Below are 18,995 nucleotides of genomic sequence, written 5' to 3' on the forward strand. Positions count from 1 at the left end.
GGGGTTTCCAGAATGGGACGTTTCCACCTCTTGCAAATAACCATCCTCTGATGAGACAAATTGCAATGCTGCAATCAGTCTTCCTTCAGTGCTTAGGGAGGGACCATCAGTGATTATTTTAGTTTACCTCAGTGAACATTTCCCAGGAGGAGGGAGCACAAGGGACAGAGAAATTTGTGTCTTCAGCTGGGCCTCTGCTCCTGAGTGGGGCCAGGCTCCTGGGATGGAGGGAGCTCATGGCAACCTGGCAGCACTGCCCAGACACAGCCGTGTGCAGGAGCAGCTCCTCTGCCAAGAGCAGCAGGGCTGCGGGCACTGCCTGCTGCTGCTGACATGAGCTGAGAGAAGGCAGAGAGAAGTGCAAGGCAGTGTGGAGTGGGAGGACAGAGGAGAGCTCACTGTGGGAGGAATCTTCACAGCCCTTTGCATGGTAAGTCTCTGGATGCAGGGCCATGCTACTGAGGTTCCTGGAGGGGTCTTCTGAACCCAGCCCGTAACATGGGGTGACAGGCATTTCAATGCTCTCTCTCCTGGATTATCCAGGGCATAGCAGGAGGAGGAGATGCTTCAGAGCAGGATTCCCTGCCTCACTCTCACAGGGACAGGGCATCCTGGTACTGGACAGGGCATCCTGGTACCTTCTTCCAGAGATACTGCAGCGGTGTGCTGCTGGGGTGGGCACCCAGGTCTGCGCAGGGCAGTGATTCAGAGCAGTGTCCCTGTGCCCCAGGGTGCTGTGTGCCCAGGGCAGAGACTCTGCTGCCTGCAAGGGTCAGCACTCAGCCTGCCTGGGGAGCTCCCCACGGCACTGAGGGAGAAGCTGTGGGTGGGAGGATCGACCCCTGGCCAGGCAGGTTTGTTCTCCCATCAAGAGGGTGCTGCATGGGTCGAGGCTGCTCACGGCTCTAGCTCATGCACAGGACATGTCCAAGGGGTCTTTGCAAGAGGAAGATCAAGAGAAGGGCTACTTGAAAGAGAAGGAGCTTTCCATCTGGTGTCTCTGCTTTCTGTTTTCTCCCTAATTTTAGCAGGGAGAAAAAAGGAGAGTTTTCTTTTTTAGCAAGGAACTGGGACTCACACACCTTCCCTCTCAGAGATCAGGAGGTCTGGGAGAAAGCTCAGCAAACCCCTTCAGCCCCACCTCCACCTACAGACAGCATCAGCATCAGCATCAGCTGTGTGGTCTCCCTTGGGTGTATGTTACCTGCTCCTTACGAACTGCTGGCACAGAGATGCCTCTGGACAGTGCACTGTCCCGGGAGGTTTCTGTCAGGCAGATCTGAGCACACAAAAAGGTGTGACGCGGTCTGTGAGCACTGACTAGAAGAGATATTGGGACAGAGAAAGGTCCCAGCAGGGACTGCTCCAGGCAGCAGAGACAGGCAAGGGAGGAGAGGGAACTGCTAACAGAATCATCATGGGAGGATGGATTTGGGCAAGTCATGATCAGTCCCTCCAATGGAAACACACTGCACTGAGCAAGCCCCCCACGTCTCTGCTTGCACCCAGCAGAGCCCCTGCCCTGACAGCCATGGAGCCCAGGCCTTGAGCTGCCTCCTCTGTAGCCAGACCTCCAGCAGAAGAGAGAGGCCTCTCTCCTGCCACGGTCCCTTTTAGTGCTGCCCAGCAAAGGGGCTGAGCGTGACTGCCCTGCAATGTCGCCATCTGCCAGGTGGCATGCCCCACAGGATAAGGCGAAGGCTTTCCCAAGTGTCCCTCTGTCTCTCTCCTTGCCTCCCTTGGCAGCAGGATCATGGTGTTGCTCCTTGTTTCCTCTCCTGTCCATGCTGCCCCTGTTGTTCTCTCAGGCTGTGCGGGGTGGATGGGTTTTCAGCTGCAGTTCAGACACCACCACTGCGAGTTGGGCAACAGAGGGGTCTGCATGGAAGTGAGGGGTCCGCAGCCCCCTCCTAAGCTGTGCGACTCCAGGAAATGCAGTCTGTGGGGTTGGGAAATGAGCTGATCCTCCCTTAAGGAGAACCCATCTCCAGTCCTGCTGGTCCTTTGACTGTTTCCCTGTGGTGTCCTGCCAGGCTGCGAGCGGCCCCCCAGAAAGGCACTGCTGTCTCATAGCGTATCTGTGATATCTGAGAGACCGTGAAGACAGTACAGAGATGCTGAGAGTATGGAGATGATGGTGGGTGTCTGTACATGGGCATCTGAAAAGAGCTCGGGGTGTCCTTGGCTAGAAGGGGAGTGTGGAGACCTCCCTCTGGTGCCCGGAGAAAGGGTGAGAAGTTTGGAGACCTGCACTTTGAAACAGGGTTCTTCTGCTCTCAGCAGTGGCTAGTTTCCTTTTAGGGTAACATATGAGTGCGATCGTCCACCAGCTCAACGAGGTGGGAGCACAGGACAGCTGGGAACAAGACTAATAGACAGACTAGCTGTCCTCATGCTGCAACAAAGGACACTGAAACCATTTTTCTCAGGACTCACAGTAGAACCACCAAGGACTTCTACCTTTGAGGAACACTGCCCAGGGGTGACAAGGACATCTCAAAGAAAATAAGAAATCCCAGAAATTCTGTTCCTCAAACCTCATTCTTTAGAACTGAGAGTGAAGATGCTGAAAACCCCTTCTACATGATGAGTGTATTTCAGCTGACAGAAATTGTGAGTGTCAGCGCTCGTCACCCCCAATCCCCCATTCCCAGTGCTGCACAGCACAACTGACTCCTCTGGAGCCCACGGGCAGAGGTCGCTGCTCCTCGCAGCAGCACACTGCAAAGTGGAGCCCAAGCAAGGGAGCTGCACAGAGATCTACTCAGTAAAGAGAGAGGCAATGTGGGGGGTTCTATGAGAACTGCAACAACTGGGGTTTTTTTTGGTTTTTTTGTTTGTTTTTGCTTGAAACATCTCTCCTAACTTCTCAATGTCTTTTCTTCTTTGGACAATTCCCCATGCTCAGAGAGAGCAAAATGTCCAACAGCAGCTCCCTCAACGAGTTCCTCCTCCAGGCATTTGCTGACACACGGGAGCTGCAGCTCTTGCACTTCTCACTCTTCCTGGGCATCTACCTGGCTGCCCTCCTCAGCAATGGCCTCATCATCACAGCCGTAGCCTGTGACCACCACCTCCACACCCCCATGTACTTCTTCCTCCTCAGCCTCTCCATCCTCGACCTTGGCTCCATCTCCACCACTGTCCCCAAATCCATGGCCAATTCTCTGAGGGACACCAGGGCCATTTCCTACTTGGGATGTGCTGCCCAGGTCTTCCTGGTTGGGATCCTGTTTTCAGCAGAGTATTCTCTCCTCACAGTCATGGCCTATGACCGCTACATTGCCATCTGCAGACCCCTGCACTACGGGACCCTCATGGACAGTAGAGCTTGTGTCAAAATGGCAGCAGCTGCCTGGGCCAGTGGTTTTCTCAATGCTCTCCTGCACACTGGGAACACATTTTCAATACCACTCTGCCAAGGCAACACAGTGGAGCAGTTCTTCTGTGAAATCCCCCAGATCCTCAAGCTCTCCTGCTCAGATGCCTACCTCACGGAAGTGGGCCTTCTTGTGGTTAGTGTTTTTTTAATCTTTGGTTGTTTCATTTTCATTGTGGTGTCCTACGTGCAGATCTTCACTGCTGTGCTGAGGATCCCATCTGAGCAGGGCCGGCACAAAGCCTTTTCCATGTGCCTCCCGCACCTGGCCGTGGTCTCCCTATTCATCAGCACTGTCATGATTGCCTACCTGAAGCCCCCCTCCCTCTCCTCCCCAGCTCTGGATCTGGTGGTGGCTGTTCTGTACTCAGTGGTGCCTCCAGCACTGAACCCCCTCATCTACAGTATGAGGAACAAGGAACTCAAAGATGCGCTGGGGAAAGTGCTTTCATGGCCATTTTTCAGCAGTGGTAACATTGCCATTGCTCTCCACAAATGACTCTCAGTGTATCCCATACCAGGACTGTGCATTTTTTGTTCACTTTAATTTTATTATGACTGTTGTTATTATTAGTAGTAGTATTTGTTATCATTTTGCTGCACAAATGCTTGGGTTCATTCCACCTTGACTGAGACTGCTCTGTCTCACCTTGTGTCTGCATAAAATTATATCTAATTAATAATAACTGTGTCAGAGCTGACTCCCTCACAGTATCTCTGTAATAAAGTAGGCTCTACCCAGTGCTGTGCCTGAAGGCTGGGCTTCCTCCAAAGCTGGTGTCAAGAATAGGCCCAAGGAATTGCACTCCAGAAGGGCCTGCTGAGTAGGGGTTGTCCATGGATCCAGCAGCAAAAAGCTCCTAATCATGTACTGATCTCTTAGAGAACAAGGGCTGGATTTAGGACTCCCCCATCGGTGTCCAGTGACAGTGGAGGGGATGAATGGTCTCAGATTTGCATAAGCAAAGCTGTACCGCATGTTTAAGCACAGTGTCAGATGCCTGTCCTTCTGGAGGGGGAAGCTGGAGAGGCCAGGAGAGCACAGAAGATCTCCTGAGACAGCAGGTTCTTTGGGTGGGCAGTGAGCGGAGCCTCACAGAAGGAAAGATCCTCCAAGGTGGAGTCATCTAAAGGTAAAGTGCTAAACCCAGGTATCTGTGGGCAAAGGAGGACTCTGCAACCCCAGGAGAGGCAGTGAGGACCCAGCTTGCACAGGGAAGGGAGACTGCAGTGATTCATGTCACCCTCTGTGAAATACCAGGGGCAGGATCTAGAGGCACACCTGGACACAACTACCACCTTTGGAAATGCTCCATAGTCCCTCCAAGCACCTGCCACATTTGCAGTTCCCTGGAGGGATTAGAGGCTGTGATCCCCATTTGGTTTGGTCTGATTTCCACCCTGACCAGCACGGCCAGCGCAGAGTCACCCCGTGGCCCTGTGGCCTCACAGTCCGCTTGCTCTGCAGAGCAGCATCATCAGCTCAAGGCCCTGGAGGAGAACAGGAGAGGGGTGGTAGGAATGGCCTACAAGATCAGAGGAGGGATTGGGAGAGATCAGAAAGAAGCAGAACTGGACTTGAAATTGTCTTGGAGAGAAAAATGCTGACATATAATCCATGACAATGTTCAGAGTGTGGGTACACTAAAGCGAGCTCATGGTGCAGAGCCAGAAGTCCTTGAAGTCCTGGAGCTCCCCATGGCCTGGGAAGTGCCTGAAGAAGGATTATGGCTCATAGTGTCATTGTCCCTCCTGATAGGTTGCACCAAAAAGAAGGCTGGGACCCTTTGTCAGAGCTTGCTTTGGGGGAGGCATGAGTAAGGAGCCACATCGGTTTGCTGCTGTCCCTCAGGCCCTGTCCCCAGCACATGTCCTTGAGACAATCTCCCACACCCTGCATGCTGGTCCCTACCCCAAAAGTCACCCCCAGACAAGGCTCCGTGCCCAGCTGGAGGACTGGGCGTCCTGCTGTGAGCCCTGGGAGGATGAGCCCTCTCCTGGGTCCTCTGCAGGGCTGGCAGGGAGCATGCAGAGGAGGTCCTGGGCCTGTCTACTGGGCCTGTAGACCAACCTTCTCCCATGGGGGCCCTGAAACAGGGTCTATCAGGACAAAGATGCAGCCCAGCTTGTTGTTGCAAGAACAGAGAGGAGAAACAGTCCCAGGAAACTCCTCCCAGCCTCAGCCCCAGCCCCAGCCCCTTATAGCAGCCATTTCCAGCACTGGCCATTCCCCATGATCCTGGTGAGCGGTGATCCTTGAATGTGACCAGCTCCATCTGCCTGCTGTCCAGCCCTGCCTGGCCTCTCCCTGGGCCCAGACCCCAGAGCATGGCCTTCTGCTAACCCCGGGGGGGACATGGCTGGGGCTGGGCAGAGGCTGGGGATTGGTGGGAAATTGCTGGGCAGGAGGGCCTTGGGGGATGGGGCACTGGGGGCTATCATGGGAACCGTGCTGGGGAGATGTTTCCCCACCCCAGAATGCACCCTCTCCTGTGCAGTGCCTGTACAGTGGGGCCATGGGGCCATGCTCAAGGCAGTAGGGCTGGGCCAGAGCAGGGATGGAGCGCAGATGGGAGCCATGACACTCCAGGAAGCTCCCAACAGTCGTGGAGGGGACTCTCTGCTGCTGGCAGGGTCGGGGGTCTCTCGGAGGCTGCAGCCACTGACACTGCATGCCAAGGCTCCCAGACCCAGGACAGGTGGTTGGAGTCAAGCACCGCAGCCTGTGTCACCATCGTCTCTCAGGAGCATTTCCAGGTGCATCGCTCCCTGCCCATATGTGGAGAGGAGCTGCTGGAGGTCTTCTGTTCTCACCCCTGCTGATTCTGGCTCTGCCCTGGCATCGGCCCAGAGGCTCTGCCCTAACTCATGTTATGTCTCCATACGTTCTCATCTGAGACCGTGTAGGGACCTGTAACACATAGCTCTGCTTTGAGCTGGCCAGAACAGCCCACCCACACAGTCCCAGGAAATCCCAGTAAGGCTGTGCTTGGAGACGAGGCTGTGATTGTCCTCCGTCAAAGTTGGCTGGGGGCCAAGGGGAGGAAAGGACAAGAGGCAACAAGGACAAGCAGCAGCAAAGGAAATTTCAAATGAGTTTATGGGAAAAAAAAATAGTAACTATGATAGTGAAGCAGCACTGGGGCAGGGGCCAGAAGATCTTTGAAATCTCTCCTGGAGAAGGCACTTATCAACCTGATCTAATTGTAAAGTTAGCCCAGCTCAGAGAAGATTGTGGTCCTGGAGATCTCCAGCGGTCCCTCCCAACCCAAATCCTCCAGGAGGAAGGGACTGGAAAGTGGAGTCCTGGGCAGAGGACACTGTTGTGGGGTTGAGGCCTTGCTGGCATTTGTACTGCCTGGTCAGCTCTGTCCTCAGAGTCACACAGGGAGTGAGTTCATCCTCAAAAGGAGTCTCTGCTCCACCGGCAACAGGAGTCAAACCAGTGTAGGAGACTGCAGAAAAGTTCTCAGGAACACGCCAGGCATTCAGCCCCTTCGACTGCTGAGGTGTCCCCAGACTGGTGCTTTGCATGCTGGGTCTTAAGGGCTGAGAAATCTTTAGAGCCAGAGCAGATGGGAGTCCCAGCTCCTGGACCCACGGGTTACAGGGCATCAGCAGGGCTGTACTGGCTGCAGGGAGGGAATCACTGCCCAGGGCAGGAGCAGATCCCCCTCTGCCCTCCCCTCTCTCTTCACACCACAGAACAGAGATTGTGTTTCCCACGTTGACCCTCCCCGACTGGCTGAATTCCCAGCTAGAGGGGATGCAGGCTTCACACTGGGGAAATGTAGGAGAGCCCAGTCTCACCTAGAGGAGTGAGGTCCCACCACCCCTGCTGGGTGGCCAGGGCTGCAGGCTGCAGACCCCACACTGTTCCCCACAGACCTCCTGCCTGGGGCTGGAGGGTGCCCAGCAGCAAGGCAGGCATGCCTGGGGGTCTGGTGCCATTGGGGTGGTGGCCTTTGGACCAGCCTCTGTCCGTAAGGGCCTCAGGAGCTTCTCTGCCTCCATGTTAGTGGCAAAGTTAGTGTCTCAGCTTGTTCCCTCTGGGGAGCTGAGGATTTAATTCTCTGGAGAAAGCAAAAAGGAAACCCTTTTATGCGTGAGACTTGTACTACACTGTCAACTCTCTACTGTCTTCTCCTGCTCTATCAACCCAGTAATCCTTCAGCAAGGGCATTTTTTTTTTGTTTCTGATCCTCTCTCTGACCTCTCCTGTGAGCAGCTGGTGGCACTACAGGCCTCCTGTGGTCTCTTCAACCTGAATTATCCTAAAAGCCTGTGACCTCAGGCCCCATTTCAAGCACAGAGCAAATGTTTCTGGGACACAAGTCATTTCTGCTTTATGTGACCATCTAAAAGAAGGCAGGTGAACACCTTCTTACCATTGACTACAAGGGCAGCCTGGGAAGCACTGCCTCAGGCATGTCTACATTACTATGGAAATTCTTTGCATCCATCGTTAGCCACATAGAAGTCCTGAATCTCCTCAGTGTTGAGGGGAGAAATGCAGGCTTTTCTGCAGTGTGAGTTCTTCACCTCTGTAGCTGCACCTCTAAGTAGATGGTGCCATCTTCCCCTTTCTTTCTTTCTTGCCTGAAGCTCAGCCTGGATGGGGATGTGAATGTGGAGGCTGGCTGTCACTGCAGTGACTGTGAGATGGTGAAGAGGTAAGATGAATAGCAGAATCACTGCCCTGGACTGCAGCAGAGAGGATTTCATCTTGTTCAGGAGGATCCTTGTCAGGATCCCAGGGGTGACTGCCCGGGAGGGCAGAGGAGCCATGGAGCCCCCTTGGATCTTCAGGGACAATGTCCTCAAAGCACAGGAACACTCTATTCTGCAGGAAAGTCCAGCAGGGCCTGGCCTGAGGCTGGCATGGATGAACAGGGACTTTGTGATTTAACACTTGAAAAGGCAGAAGGAAGTGCACAGAGGGTTGAAGGGGGAATGGGATACCCAGGAAGAAGGCACAGACATTTGCTGTGGCAGAAGGGATGGAGGTAGGCAAGTCAAAGCTCAGCTGGAGCTGGAGCTGGAGCTGGAGCTGGAGCTGGAGCTAGCAAGAGAGGGCAACCGGAAGGGCTTCTGTAAGGACGTTGGCAGCATAAGGAAGGCAGCTAGCCAAGGAAAATGTTGTCTCCCTGCTCAGTGGGGCAGGGGACCTAGTGACAAAGACAGGGGAAAGGCTGAGGTGCTCATTGCCTCTTTTACCTTGTCTTTCATGGATATTGTCTACTACCAGGCCTCCCTGGCCCCTGAGTCCTTTGGCAGCATCTGTATTAGCAAAGCCTCACCCATGGCAGAGGAAGCTGCAGCTGGGGAGGACTGTTGCCCAATGGGCACACACAAGTCCGGGTGACCAGATGGGAAGCACCCCACGGTGCAGGGAGAGGTGGCTGGAGTCATTGCAACACTGCTCCCAGTTGTCTATGAAATGTCAGGGTGATCAGGAAGGTTCCTGATGACTGGGAAAAGGCAGACATGGCACCCATTTTCAAGAAGGGCAAGAGGGAGGATCTGGGGAATGACAGGCTGGTCGTCTTCCTCTCAGTCCCTGGCAAGGTGATGGAGCAAATCCTCCTGGAAACCATCTCCAAGCATATGAAGGATCAGGACTGGAAGAGGCAGCATGGGTTGAGCAAGGGGAAATGGAAACCATGCCTGACCAACCTGATTGCCTTCTACCATCAGATGAATGGCTTTGTGCCCAAGGGAAAAGCAGGGGATATTGTGAACCTTCTCTTTAGCAAGGCCTTTGACACAGTCCCCCATAGTCTCCTTACAGGCAAATTGTTGAGATCTGCCCTGGGTCAATGGATCATAGGGAAGGCGGAAGATTGGCTGGACCATCAGGCTGAATTGTTGTGCTCAGTGGTACACGTTCCAAGTGGCAGCTCATTACTAGTGGCATCACTCAGTGATCAACATGTGGGGCAGGACTGTTTAACCTCTTTATTAATGGCCTGTGCAGTGGCTGGAGCGCACTCTCAGCACCTTTGTGGACAATGCATAACTGGGGGGAGCCCATGGCAACCTCATCTAGTTCCCTCTGCACTGACCAGGGGGCCTGGGATTAGAGGACGTCCAGAGGTCTTGTCCACCCTAAGTGCTGTATGATTCAGTGAACTGTTCCCTGGAGAGCTCTGTAAAGAGAGAAGAGGCAGAGGAAGAAGAAAGGACAGAGAGGCAGAAGAGATCTGAAACGTGCCTATTTAAATAAAGTAGTTCCTCAGAATAAAGTTTCTCCATTCAGAGTATTGGTGGTAAATGTATTTTGATGAATAATGTGTATATATGTATATATATATATATATATACACACACACACACACATATATAGGTACACTTGCATAGACAGACTAATTCCTATAGTGCGTGAACATGGTGCTGCCAATTAATAAGAAAGAAAAAAAAATATTTAGCAATGGTAAAAATGTGTGAAGTTTTGGAAAAGAGGATTTTTTTGTCAATTGCCACATTGAGTTATTTCTTGGGACGATTTCAACTTATGACTAGAATCTACTTTTTGGAGTGATTCATTTGGCCACACAGAGAGGCTGTTGCTGCCTGAGATGCTCTGGGATAGCTGTTGTGTTCCCATGTGGTGCTGGAGATTTTGGAGGCAGCTCCTAGAGGACCTTAATTTGTCATTATGAGAAGTATCTCAAAACAACTCAGGTGAGTCCCTCCATAGACTAGAAAGGGACGTCCTGGCAACTGGGTCAGAGAGACACATCTGCACTGATGGGGTCTGGCATGGGGGGAGATGAGCCTCCTCCCTGTTGTCCCCTAAAATGGAGTCACACTTCATTGACCATGCAGGGAATAAAAAGTAGTGTGGCTAGATGTTTTAGGGACTCCTTGAAAACATCACCTTAACACAGGTATGTTGAGATTTGTGCGAATTTGGCCATCCAAAAACAGAGCATTTCCTTGAAGCTGGTCACCCTGTTTTCCTCATCAGCCAAAAGAGCCCGACACCTCAGAGTGTGATGCGCTCTGTGCAAAGAGTGAGGAGTGATAAGTGGTGTGTCTCAGAGACACCGGGGCCTCTCCAAGTGCCACTGGGTGCTTGTGGTTGGACACCTGAGCTCTGCCTGGAAAGGTGAAGAACTGTTTTGTATTTGGAAAAAAAAAAAAAAAAGTGCACACTTTCATCAGCTGACATGACTGAGTAATTTTAATAAAACGCCAGTGTTTTCCCGTGATGACATAATGGAAAATTTGAGGAAGGTCATGAATCTCAGGAGAAGAAATATTTATCTGCACCTTAACTTGTGTTACCACTGCTCTCTGCTATGCTGTGGCTTTAATTTCACTAATGTTTCACTTATTTCCACATGCCCTGATTAAATGGATCATTTCTTAAGTCAACTTTGCATGAGACAGTCTGGGCATATGCGTTTTCCATAGTTTTCCAGTCTTCCTCCTCCTCTTGCTCTTTAGCATTCAGATACCTCTCCACTCTCCAGTTGCTGCTTTGAACTTCAGGGAGTCTAAAGTTCGCCTTGCCTCTCAGCAGTCTCATTCTCTCTTCAACCAACTCCTTCACTGTGTTTCTATCCAGCCTTTCCCAACTATTTGTGAAGAACATTTCAAGGAAGGTTATTCCTTGTAGACTGTAGAGCTCACTGGGGGCAACTTGGACTTGACATACAGTTGAGGAGTGTATTTTATTTCTTATGACACTGGAGCATGTAAATTTTTACTTGATCATAATTAAGACAAATCCTTCTGTGTCTTTTTGCAGCTAGTTCTCTATGGAGAGCAGGCAGGAAGTGGTGCACATGAGCTGTAATGTTCAGCTGCAGCCTTGAGTGGAAAAAGGTTAGATTTTAACCAGAGTGATCTAAGTCCCCGGTGGCTGAAGAGAGAAATGGCAGGGCTGGGGAGGTGAGGAAGAGTATTCTCCATGGATGTCTAACCTCAAGGATGCTGCTTTTCCTACATGTTCAGACTTCATTAGGAGACACTCTGGATCAAAATCAGTTGGAGAATGTGGATCTCACTCTACTTTGTAAGCTGAAAAATAAGGAAAACTTTAAAAGCAGAAATCCTTTTTTTTTTTTTCTGATGCTCATTGAACTCTTCCTCTTGTAAATACACTCCTGAAACCTCTCCAATTAGCCACACAATAATTGAAAAGCTGAATAAAATTATGGAAGAGGCATGGCTCCTGCGGGGTTTGCTCATCTTAATGACTCTTTGAGTGTATGTTCTGCTCAGCCCATGAACTTCCGATGCTGAGACTGAACAGACTTCTCAAGAACTAAAGTCATAAGCCAAGTTTCCAAGTTTCTTGGAGCATTAACAGGTCCCACTGAGGGCCATTACCAACAAAGTCTCCCCAGGGGCTGATTAGAGCAGAAAGTTGGAGGCCCTGATTGCAGGTAGGCAAAGGCAATGTGCAGGTGGCTCTGATGCCAAGTCAACCTTGATGTGTGTTATCAAGCAGAATGGCCAAGCCCTACAGGCAGCCCCGTGGTAGGGTGATCCTTTGCCTCACATGTCGCTCACAGCTCTTCCTAGAGGCAGTGTCAGATTGGGGGGGTGGGGGGGGAAGGTAGGGGGGTGAGCAATGCCTTGTGCAGGACAACAATTCGGCACCTCCGGGGCTCCCTGGAGGTGAGGAGGCAGCACGGCCACAGTGCTGTAAGGAAACATCATCTTCTCATAGGCCTCTGTGGCAGAGATGCTCACCATAGCAAAGGGGACAAAGACCTCAGTTCTCTTGGAGACTTTCAGCCTTGGCATTGCCCTTGGTCATCTCCATCGCAGGCTGTCCTAAGCTGTCCCAAAGCTGCACCTGTTTCTCTGCAGGCTGTAGACACCCAACCTGCTTCCCCACCTCGCTCTCACTGCAGGATCTCCCCACCTTTACTGATGTCCCTCTGTCCTTGCTGGCTGCTGCTTGGAACACAAAGCCAGGGGCTGATCACAGAGTCCCTCTGGGTGTCCTGTTGCACCACAGCACTACCCTACGAGTGACGTTCTTGTTACCTGAAGTGCGGTCTGTACCTCTCAAGATGCAGTTTGTGGCTCTTCTCATGCTGCTTCCCAGTACCAAGAAAAGCTCCACCATCTCTGAAAACACCTTGTCACACAGTCACAGGCATCGACTGTATTGGCCTTACTTTCATCTTCACCAGGTTAAAGCAGCCCAGGTCCCTCAACCTCTCCAGACAGGCCATGTGCTTCAGACCCCCAGTCCCAGCTTAGCAGACCTCCTTTGGGCCCTCTCCAGTTGCTCCCCATTCCTCCAGCACTGGGCAGCCCACACTGCGACACAGTGTTCCAGACGTGGCCACATTGGTGCTGAGTCACGAGGGCTATAAGAAGTGCCCTTGGCTGGGTGGCCATGCTCTTCCTAATGTAGTCCCATATGCAGCTGGCCTCGTTTGTGGTGAGCACGCATCACTGGCTCATATGGCATTGCTCGTAATGTCCAGGGCCTTCTCCTCAGGGTCACTCCTCTGCTGGTCAGGTCTCTGCCTGTCCTGATGCATGTGGTGTTCTGCCCCGCTGATGAGCCTTTCAGACAGGACAGGATGTGGGGTATACCCCTGCATAACCCACCTTTACCTGGCTTCCTTTTTCTGCTCATTGGGACCTCCCTGATCTCCACAAGCTTTCCAAGATGACAGAGAGCAGCCTTGCTGTCATAGCAGCCAGCTCTCTCCATGTCCATGGATGCCAGCCATCCAGTCCCAGAGACTTGTATGGGTTGAGTTCTAGAGACTTGGGCACCGCAGGTTGGTTTTCTCCTCAGGACTCCTGACTCGAGGCCCAGCAGCTCAGGAGATCTTGTGGGTGAAGGCTGAAGCCAGGAAGGGCTTGGCTTCCCCACACCTATCTACATCTGCTTTTACTAGAATCCCTGCCCCATTCAGCAGTGAGCCCACATTTCCTTGTTTATTCTCTTACTGTCACTGAAGCAGTAGCAGCTCTTCTTCCTGTCCTTCACATCCCCTGCAAGTTTTTCTGTCTCAGGGGAGCTTTGGTTTCCTTAACACCATTCCTGCTTTGCTGCACAGTATTTCTAAACTCCCCTTTTGCAGCTCTGCCTTCTTCCCTTTTCCATAGGCTGCCTTATTGCCCTGGAGCTCAGGTGGGAGCTCCCTATTTAGCCATGTTGGGGTCCAGGGATGTCTACTAATTTTACAAACTGTTCGTATGGAGCATTCTTGTGCCTGATGGGTGCTTGATGACCTGCCAGCTTTCCTGAACTCCTCAGCCCTTCAGAGCTGCCTTCCTTGGTCCATCCCATGGAAAAGCTCCATACCTCCAAGCTACACCTCCTGATTTTCCTTGGTGGTCTCTCGTGAAGGACTTGCACCCTGCCATTGAAGAACTCCAGTCATGCATGTGAACCCACCACATCTCAGCTATTTCAACCATGTGGCACTCCTGTGACAGCTTGTGCATCTCCATTTGCTCCTGGCTGCATCCCAGGCTGCATGTCTTTGCATATATGTTTTCTTCAGCACCTCAGCTGTGGTGCCCATGGAAGATTTATTGCAGGAAAACATGTTACTGAGGACCTTACTTATGAAAAGGCTTTGATTAGAAGTGGTGACCTGCTGGCATGGCTAACAGGTGGCAATGTAATGGTGAAAGGAGGTTCCCACTAAGAGAGCAAACCCTGCAGTGCCCAAGGCCAGGGAGAAACAGAGCTGGGCTGTGCAGGAATGCCAGGAGAGGGGTTGGATGCCCAAGGTGACATTATGGCACCGTTGGACCAGTGACAGACTTCTTGAACCAATCTCCAGGAAGGAAAGGTGCCACTGAAGAAGTCCCTCAGCCTGGACATCCTATGATCCAGTGACCCTGAGGCCATCATTAGCCCAGTCCCTGCTCATATCATCTGGCAGGGTGAGAAGAGGTTCAGGGGAGGACAGCTAGAAGGGTTTGAGAGTGCAGAGGCTAGAGTGGAGACCTTGGTGTGATGTGCCTCTCCCGTTTACAAAATACACTTGGATGCAGACAGTAGAGACTGCGCCCGAAGACAGTGTTGGAGATTCATTTGTTTGGGGACAGATAAGAAACCCAAGATGCCCTGGGGCACTTGCCCAGCAGCAACTCCAAAGGGACATGGTTTTCCTGAATGTGCTATGCTGTATGTGATAGAGACATGTTGTTGTGCTGGACTCCTCGGGCATCTGACATGGCCCTGCTGGCCTATTTCTATGACATTAAATTAAGCGTCTGCACTGAATTACATTACCTGCTTGTAACATTGGAATCTGCTTGTGTCTCAGCTTCACAGTGAGTGGGGCTCTAGTTGTAGTAGGCATCTGGGGTCATTTCAGATGGCCAGGGAAATTCCCCACCTGGCCCCCACCTGATGCTCCAGAAGGATGCGGGTCTCCCAGTTGTTCTATCAGAGCAAGCAGACACTGCACATGCCTCGGACCACCTCTGTCTTTTCAAATGTCGCCAGGTGTCACCAGCTAACTGACTCCCGCTGTCTCCCTACAGTGATTACAATGGGAGTGTAGACAAGGAGCTCCCGTGCAGACCCCTCTGTTGTGCACACTTCAACTTGGGAAGAGGAATCTCAGCTCCTGTGTTTGTGGAGTTCATGGGAGGGATCTGATTCCCACTCTAGCCCAGGGGCTTTTAAACAGGCATGAATGCCCAGACTCATCTGAATGAAAACCTGAACCATGTGTCCATGAGCTCCCTCCTTGTCCCCGTCTAGGTCTCCTGCCTAGTTAAGAGCTGGGAATAGGGGCTTCCAGAGTTGGACATTTCCACCTGTCATAGATAGTCAGCCTCTGATGAAATAAGTTGCAATGCTGGAATCAGTTTCTCTCCACTCTTTAGAAAAGGACAATAGGTGATTATTTTAGTTTATTCCAAAGAACATTTCCCAGGAGGAGGGAGCACAAGGGACAGAGAGGGTCAGGCTCCTGGGATGGAGGGAGCTCATGGCAACCTGGCAGCACTGCCCAGACACAGCGGTGTGCAGGAGCAGCTCCTCTGCCAAGAGCAGCAGGGCTGCGGGCACTGCCTGCTGCTGCTGACATGAGATGAGAGAAGGCAGAGCGAAGTGGAAGGCAATGTGGAGTGGGAGGACAGAGGAGAGCTGCTTGTGGGAGGAATCTTCACAGCCCTTGACACGGTAAGTCTCTGGCTGTAGAGCAACACTGCTGAGGTTCCTGGAGGGGTCTTCTAAACCCAGCCCATCCCCTGAATTGCTCTCCGGGTTCCTCTAGTGCACAGGGGGAGGGGGAGATGCTTCAGAACAGGGATTCCCTGCCACACCGTTACTGGAACAGGGTGCCTTGCCACCTCCTCCCAGGGATGGCTGCAGGGCTGTGAAGCCTGGGTGTGCACATATGTCTGACCAGGGCTTTGATTCAGGGCAGTGTGCCTGCGCCCCAGCTTGCTGTGTGCCTGGGGCAGTGACTCTGCTGCCTGCGAGGGTCAGCCCTCAGCCTTCCCAGAGAGCTCCCCATGGCACTGCGGGGAGAACCTCTGTGTGGAAGGAGCAACCCCTGGCAGGGCAGGTTCCTTCTCCTGCTGAGAGCATGCTGCATGGGTCCTGGTTGCTCACAGCTCTAGCTCACTCTAAGCACATTCCTGAGGGGACTTTTCAAGAGGGGGCTCTGGGCAAGGGCTCCTTGAAAGGGAAGCAGCTTCCCTTTCAGGATGCATGTTTTCAGTTCCCTCATTTTGGCAGGGAGAATGAAGGAAAGAGTTTTCTGCTTTGACAAAGAACTGGGACCCCTAAACCTTCACTCTCAGAGATCAGTAGGTCTATGAAAAACCGTGAAAAGCCCCTTCATCCTCACCCAGCCTACAGACAGCATCGTCATCACCTTTATGGCATTATAAGGGTTTATGTGACATGCTCCTTCGGACTTTTGAGCACAGCAATGCCCCTGGCCAATGCCCTGTCCCGGGAGGTTTCTGTAGAGCAGAACTGAGCACACAGAGGGTGGAACAGGGTCTGGGAGCACTTCCTGGGAAAAGATGATAGGACAGAGAAAGCTGCCAGGAGGGACAGCTCCAGGCAGCAGAGATGGGCAGGCTGTGAGAGGGAACTGCTAGCAGAATCATGATGGGAGGATGGATTTGGGCAAGTCATGGTGAGTCCCTCTGCTGCAGGTACCTTCCTCAGAGCAAGCTCCCTCTGTCTCCTCTCCCACCCAGCAGAGCCTCTGCCCTGACAGTCATGGGGTCCAGGGCATGAGCCCCCTCCTCTGCAGCCAGACCTCTGGCAGAGGAGAGGAGCCTCTCTCCTGCCACAGGCCCATGTTGTCCTGCCCAACAAATGTGGCCATCTGCAAGGGGGCATGTCCAGCGGGGCAAGGTTAAAGCTTTCCCAAGTGCCTGTCTGTCTCTCTCTCCTTGCCTCCCTTGGCAGCAGCATCATGGTGTTGCTCTTTGTTTCCCCTCCTGTCCATGCTGCTCCCATTTCTCTCTTGGGCCCTCTGGGGTTGTGGGGGTTTCAGCTGCAGTTCAGACACCAACACTGCAAGTTGGGGAACAGCAGGGTCTGCATGGGAGTGAGCTGTCCCCAGCCTCCTTGAAACCTGTGAGGCTATAGAAAAGGGACCCTGTGGGGCTGGGGAATGAGCTGACCTTACCATGCTCTTCATCACTGTCTCCATGTCTGGCCGGAGAGAGAAGAAATTGGAACTCTTCTCTTAAAACCTGAAGCCCTCCCCTCTCAGCTCAGTCCAGTTGCTTTCTGAGAGGAACGTCTGAGTGTGATTGTCCTTTGGTTGAGAGAGGTGCAAGCACAGGTGAGTAAGGGGCAAGACTCATTGACAGACCACATCCCGGGACTTTGTACAAAGTCATAGCAAGCCCTTTTTTCCCCCTTGCGATGCACAAGGGCTCATGCTGAGAGCAATCAAATTGCCAAAGATTTCTGCCCGCTCAAAGAATGCTTCCATGGTGAGAGGGAGGCATCTAAAAACTAAATCCATCTATGACTAGATTGCTGCTGCAGGTCATTTTTTGTAAAAAAAGAGGTGTCTAAAAGTGGAACAGCTCTTCCACATAAGAGGTGGACATAATCAGCTGCAGGATGTGTGCATCAGAGCTAGTCATTTCCCATTCCCACTACAGTGCCTGGAGCACAGATGGTAAATAGACCTGAGGAGAGGATCTATCTCATTGGGACAGAGGCATCTAGAAAGGGTCAGGTCAGCCCCCCCTTCACTCACCTCTTTCTCTCCATTGCTTGAGCAGGATTTGGTGTGACTCATTCAGATATAGACACCTCTGTTCATGAGGGCAAGGTTAGGAGAGATGAATCCCTCTCAAGGGTCTTCTCTTTCAGAGAGAGCTGGCATGAGAACTGTATTCATCTCTCATTCTGGTAAAGAGAGAATATTCCCACTGTGTCACGGGACCAAGTCCCCTTTCTGTATGTCATGGCAATCATTTTCTGGTATCCCACCAAATATGTGGGGCTGACTGACACCTCCATTTCCATCCTCTAGCAGAGCAGAACTGAATCCTCTGGAGACCATGGGCAGAGGGCCCTGCATTGCATGTCACATTCAGTCAGCATGAACCAGAGCTCCAGACAGAACTCTGAATGAATCTAAGGTACAGAGAAAATGTGGGGATTTCTGTTACAAACGGAATGGATTTGGCTTGGAGAAGACTGCTGTAACTTGTCTCTGCCTTTTCCCCCAGAGCCGAGTGGGAGCAAATGTCCAACAACACCTCCTTCAATGAATTCCTCCTCCTGGCATTTGCAGACACACGGGAGCTGCAGCTCTTGCACTTCTCACTCTTCCTGGGCATCTACCTGGCTGCCCTCCTGGGCAACAGCCTCATCATCACAGCCATAGCCTGCGACCACCGCCTCCACACCCCCATGTACTTCTTCCTCCTCAACCTCTCCCTCCTTGACCTTGGCTCCATCTCCACCACTGTCCCCAAATCCATGGCCAATTCCCTGTGGGACACCAGGGCCATTTCCTACTCAGGATGTGCTGCCCAGCTCTTCCTATTTGTCTTCTCGTTAGGAGGAGAGTTTTCTCTCCTCACAGTCATGGCCTATGACCGCTTTGTTGCTATCTGCAGACCCCTGCACTATGGGACCCTCATGGGCAGCAGAGCTTGTGTCAGAATGGCAGCAGCTGCCTGGGCCAGTGGTTTTCTCCATGCTCTCCTGCACACTGGGAACACATTTTCAATACCACTCTGCCAAGGCAATGCTGTAGAGCAGTTCTTCTGTGAGATTCCTCAGCTTCTCAAGCTCTCCTGTTCAGACTCCTACCTCAGGGAAGTTGGGGTTATTGTGGTTAGTGCCTGTTTAGCCTTTGGGTGTTTTGTTTTCATTGTGGTGTCCTACGTTCAGATCTTCAGTGCTGTGCTGAGGATCCCCTCTGAGCAGGGCCGCCACAAAGCCTTTTCCATGTGCCTCCCGCACCTGGCCGTGGTCTCCCTGTTTGTCAGCACCTCATTTTTTGCCTACCTGAAGCCCCCCTCCATCTCCTCCCCAGCTCTGGATCTGGTGGTGACTGTTCTGTACTCGGTGGTGCCTCCAACAGTGAACCCCCTCATCTACAGCATGAGGAACAAGGAGCTCAAGGATGCCCTGAAGAAACTGATTCAGCTGGTATTAGTTCAGCAGCAATAA

At 52.2% G+C, this 18,995-nt stretch overlaps 2 protein-coding genes across 2 annotated transcripts; both read left to right on the forward strand.

The window, feature by feature from the left end:
- The first annotated feature begins 2,918 nt into the window (after positions 1–2,918).
- LOC135326304 (olfactory receptor 14A16-like) lies at positions 2,919–3,878 on the forward strand. Its single transcript, XM_064504183.1, has one exon. The coding sequence runs from the start codon at positions 2,919–2,921 to the stop codon at positions 3,876–3,878; it is 960 nt and encodes a 319-aa protein (XP_064360253.1).
- A 14,181-nt stretch (positions 3,879–18,059) lies between these two features.
- Positions 18,060–18,995, forward strand: LOC135326305 (olfactory receptor 14C36-like). The gene has a single exon (XM_064504184.1). The coding sequence runs from the start codon at positions 18,060–18,062 to the stop codon at positions 18,993–18,995; it is 936 nt and encodes a 311-aa protein (XP_064360254.1).

The sequence above is a fragment of the Dromaius novaehollandiae genome, unplaced genomic scaffold (assembly GCF_036370855.1).
Source record: "Dromaius novaehollandiae isolate bDroNov1 unplaced genomic scaffold, bDroNov1.hap1 HAP1_SCAFFOLD_27, whole genome shotgun sequence".
Classification (NCBI taxonomy): Eukaryota; Metazoa; Chordata; class Aves; order Casuariiformes; family Dromaiidae; genus Dromaius; species Dromaius novaehollandiae.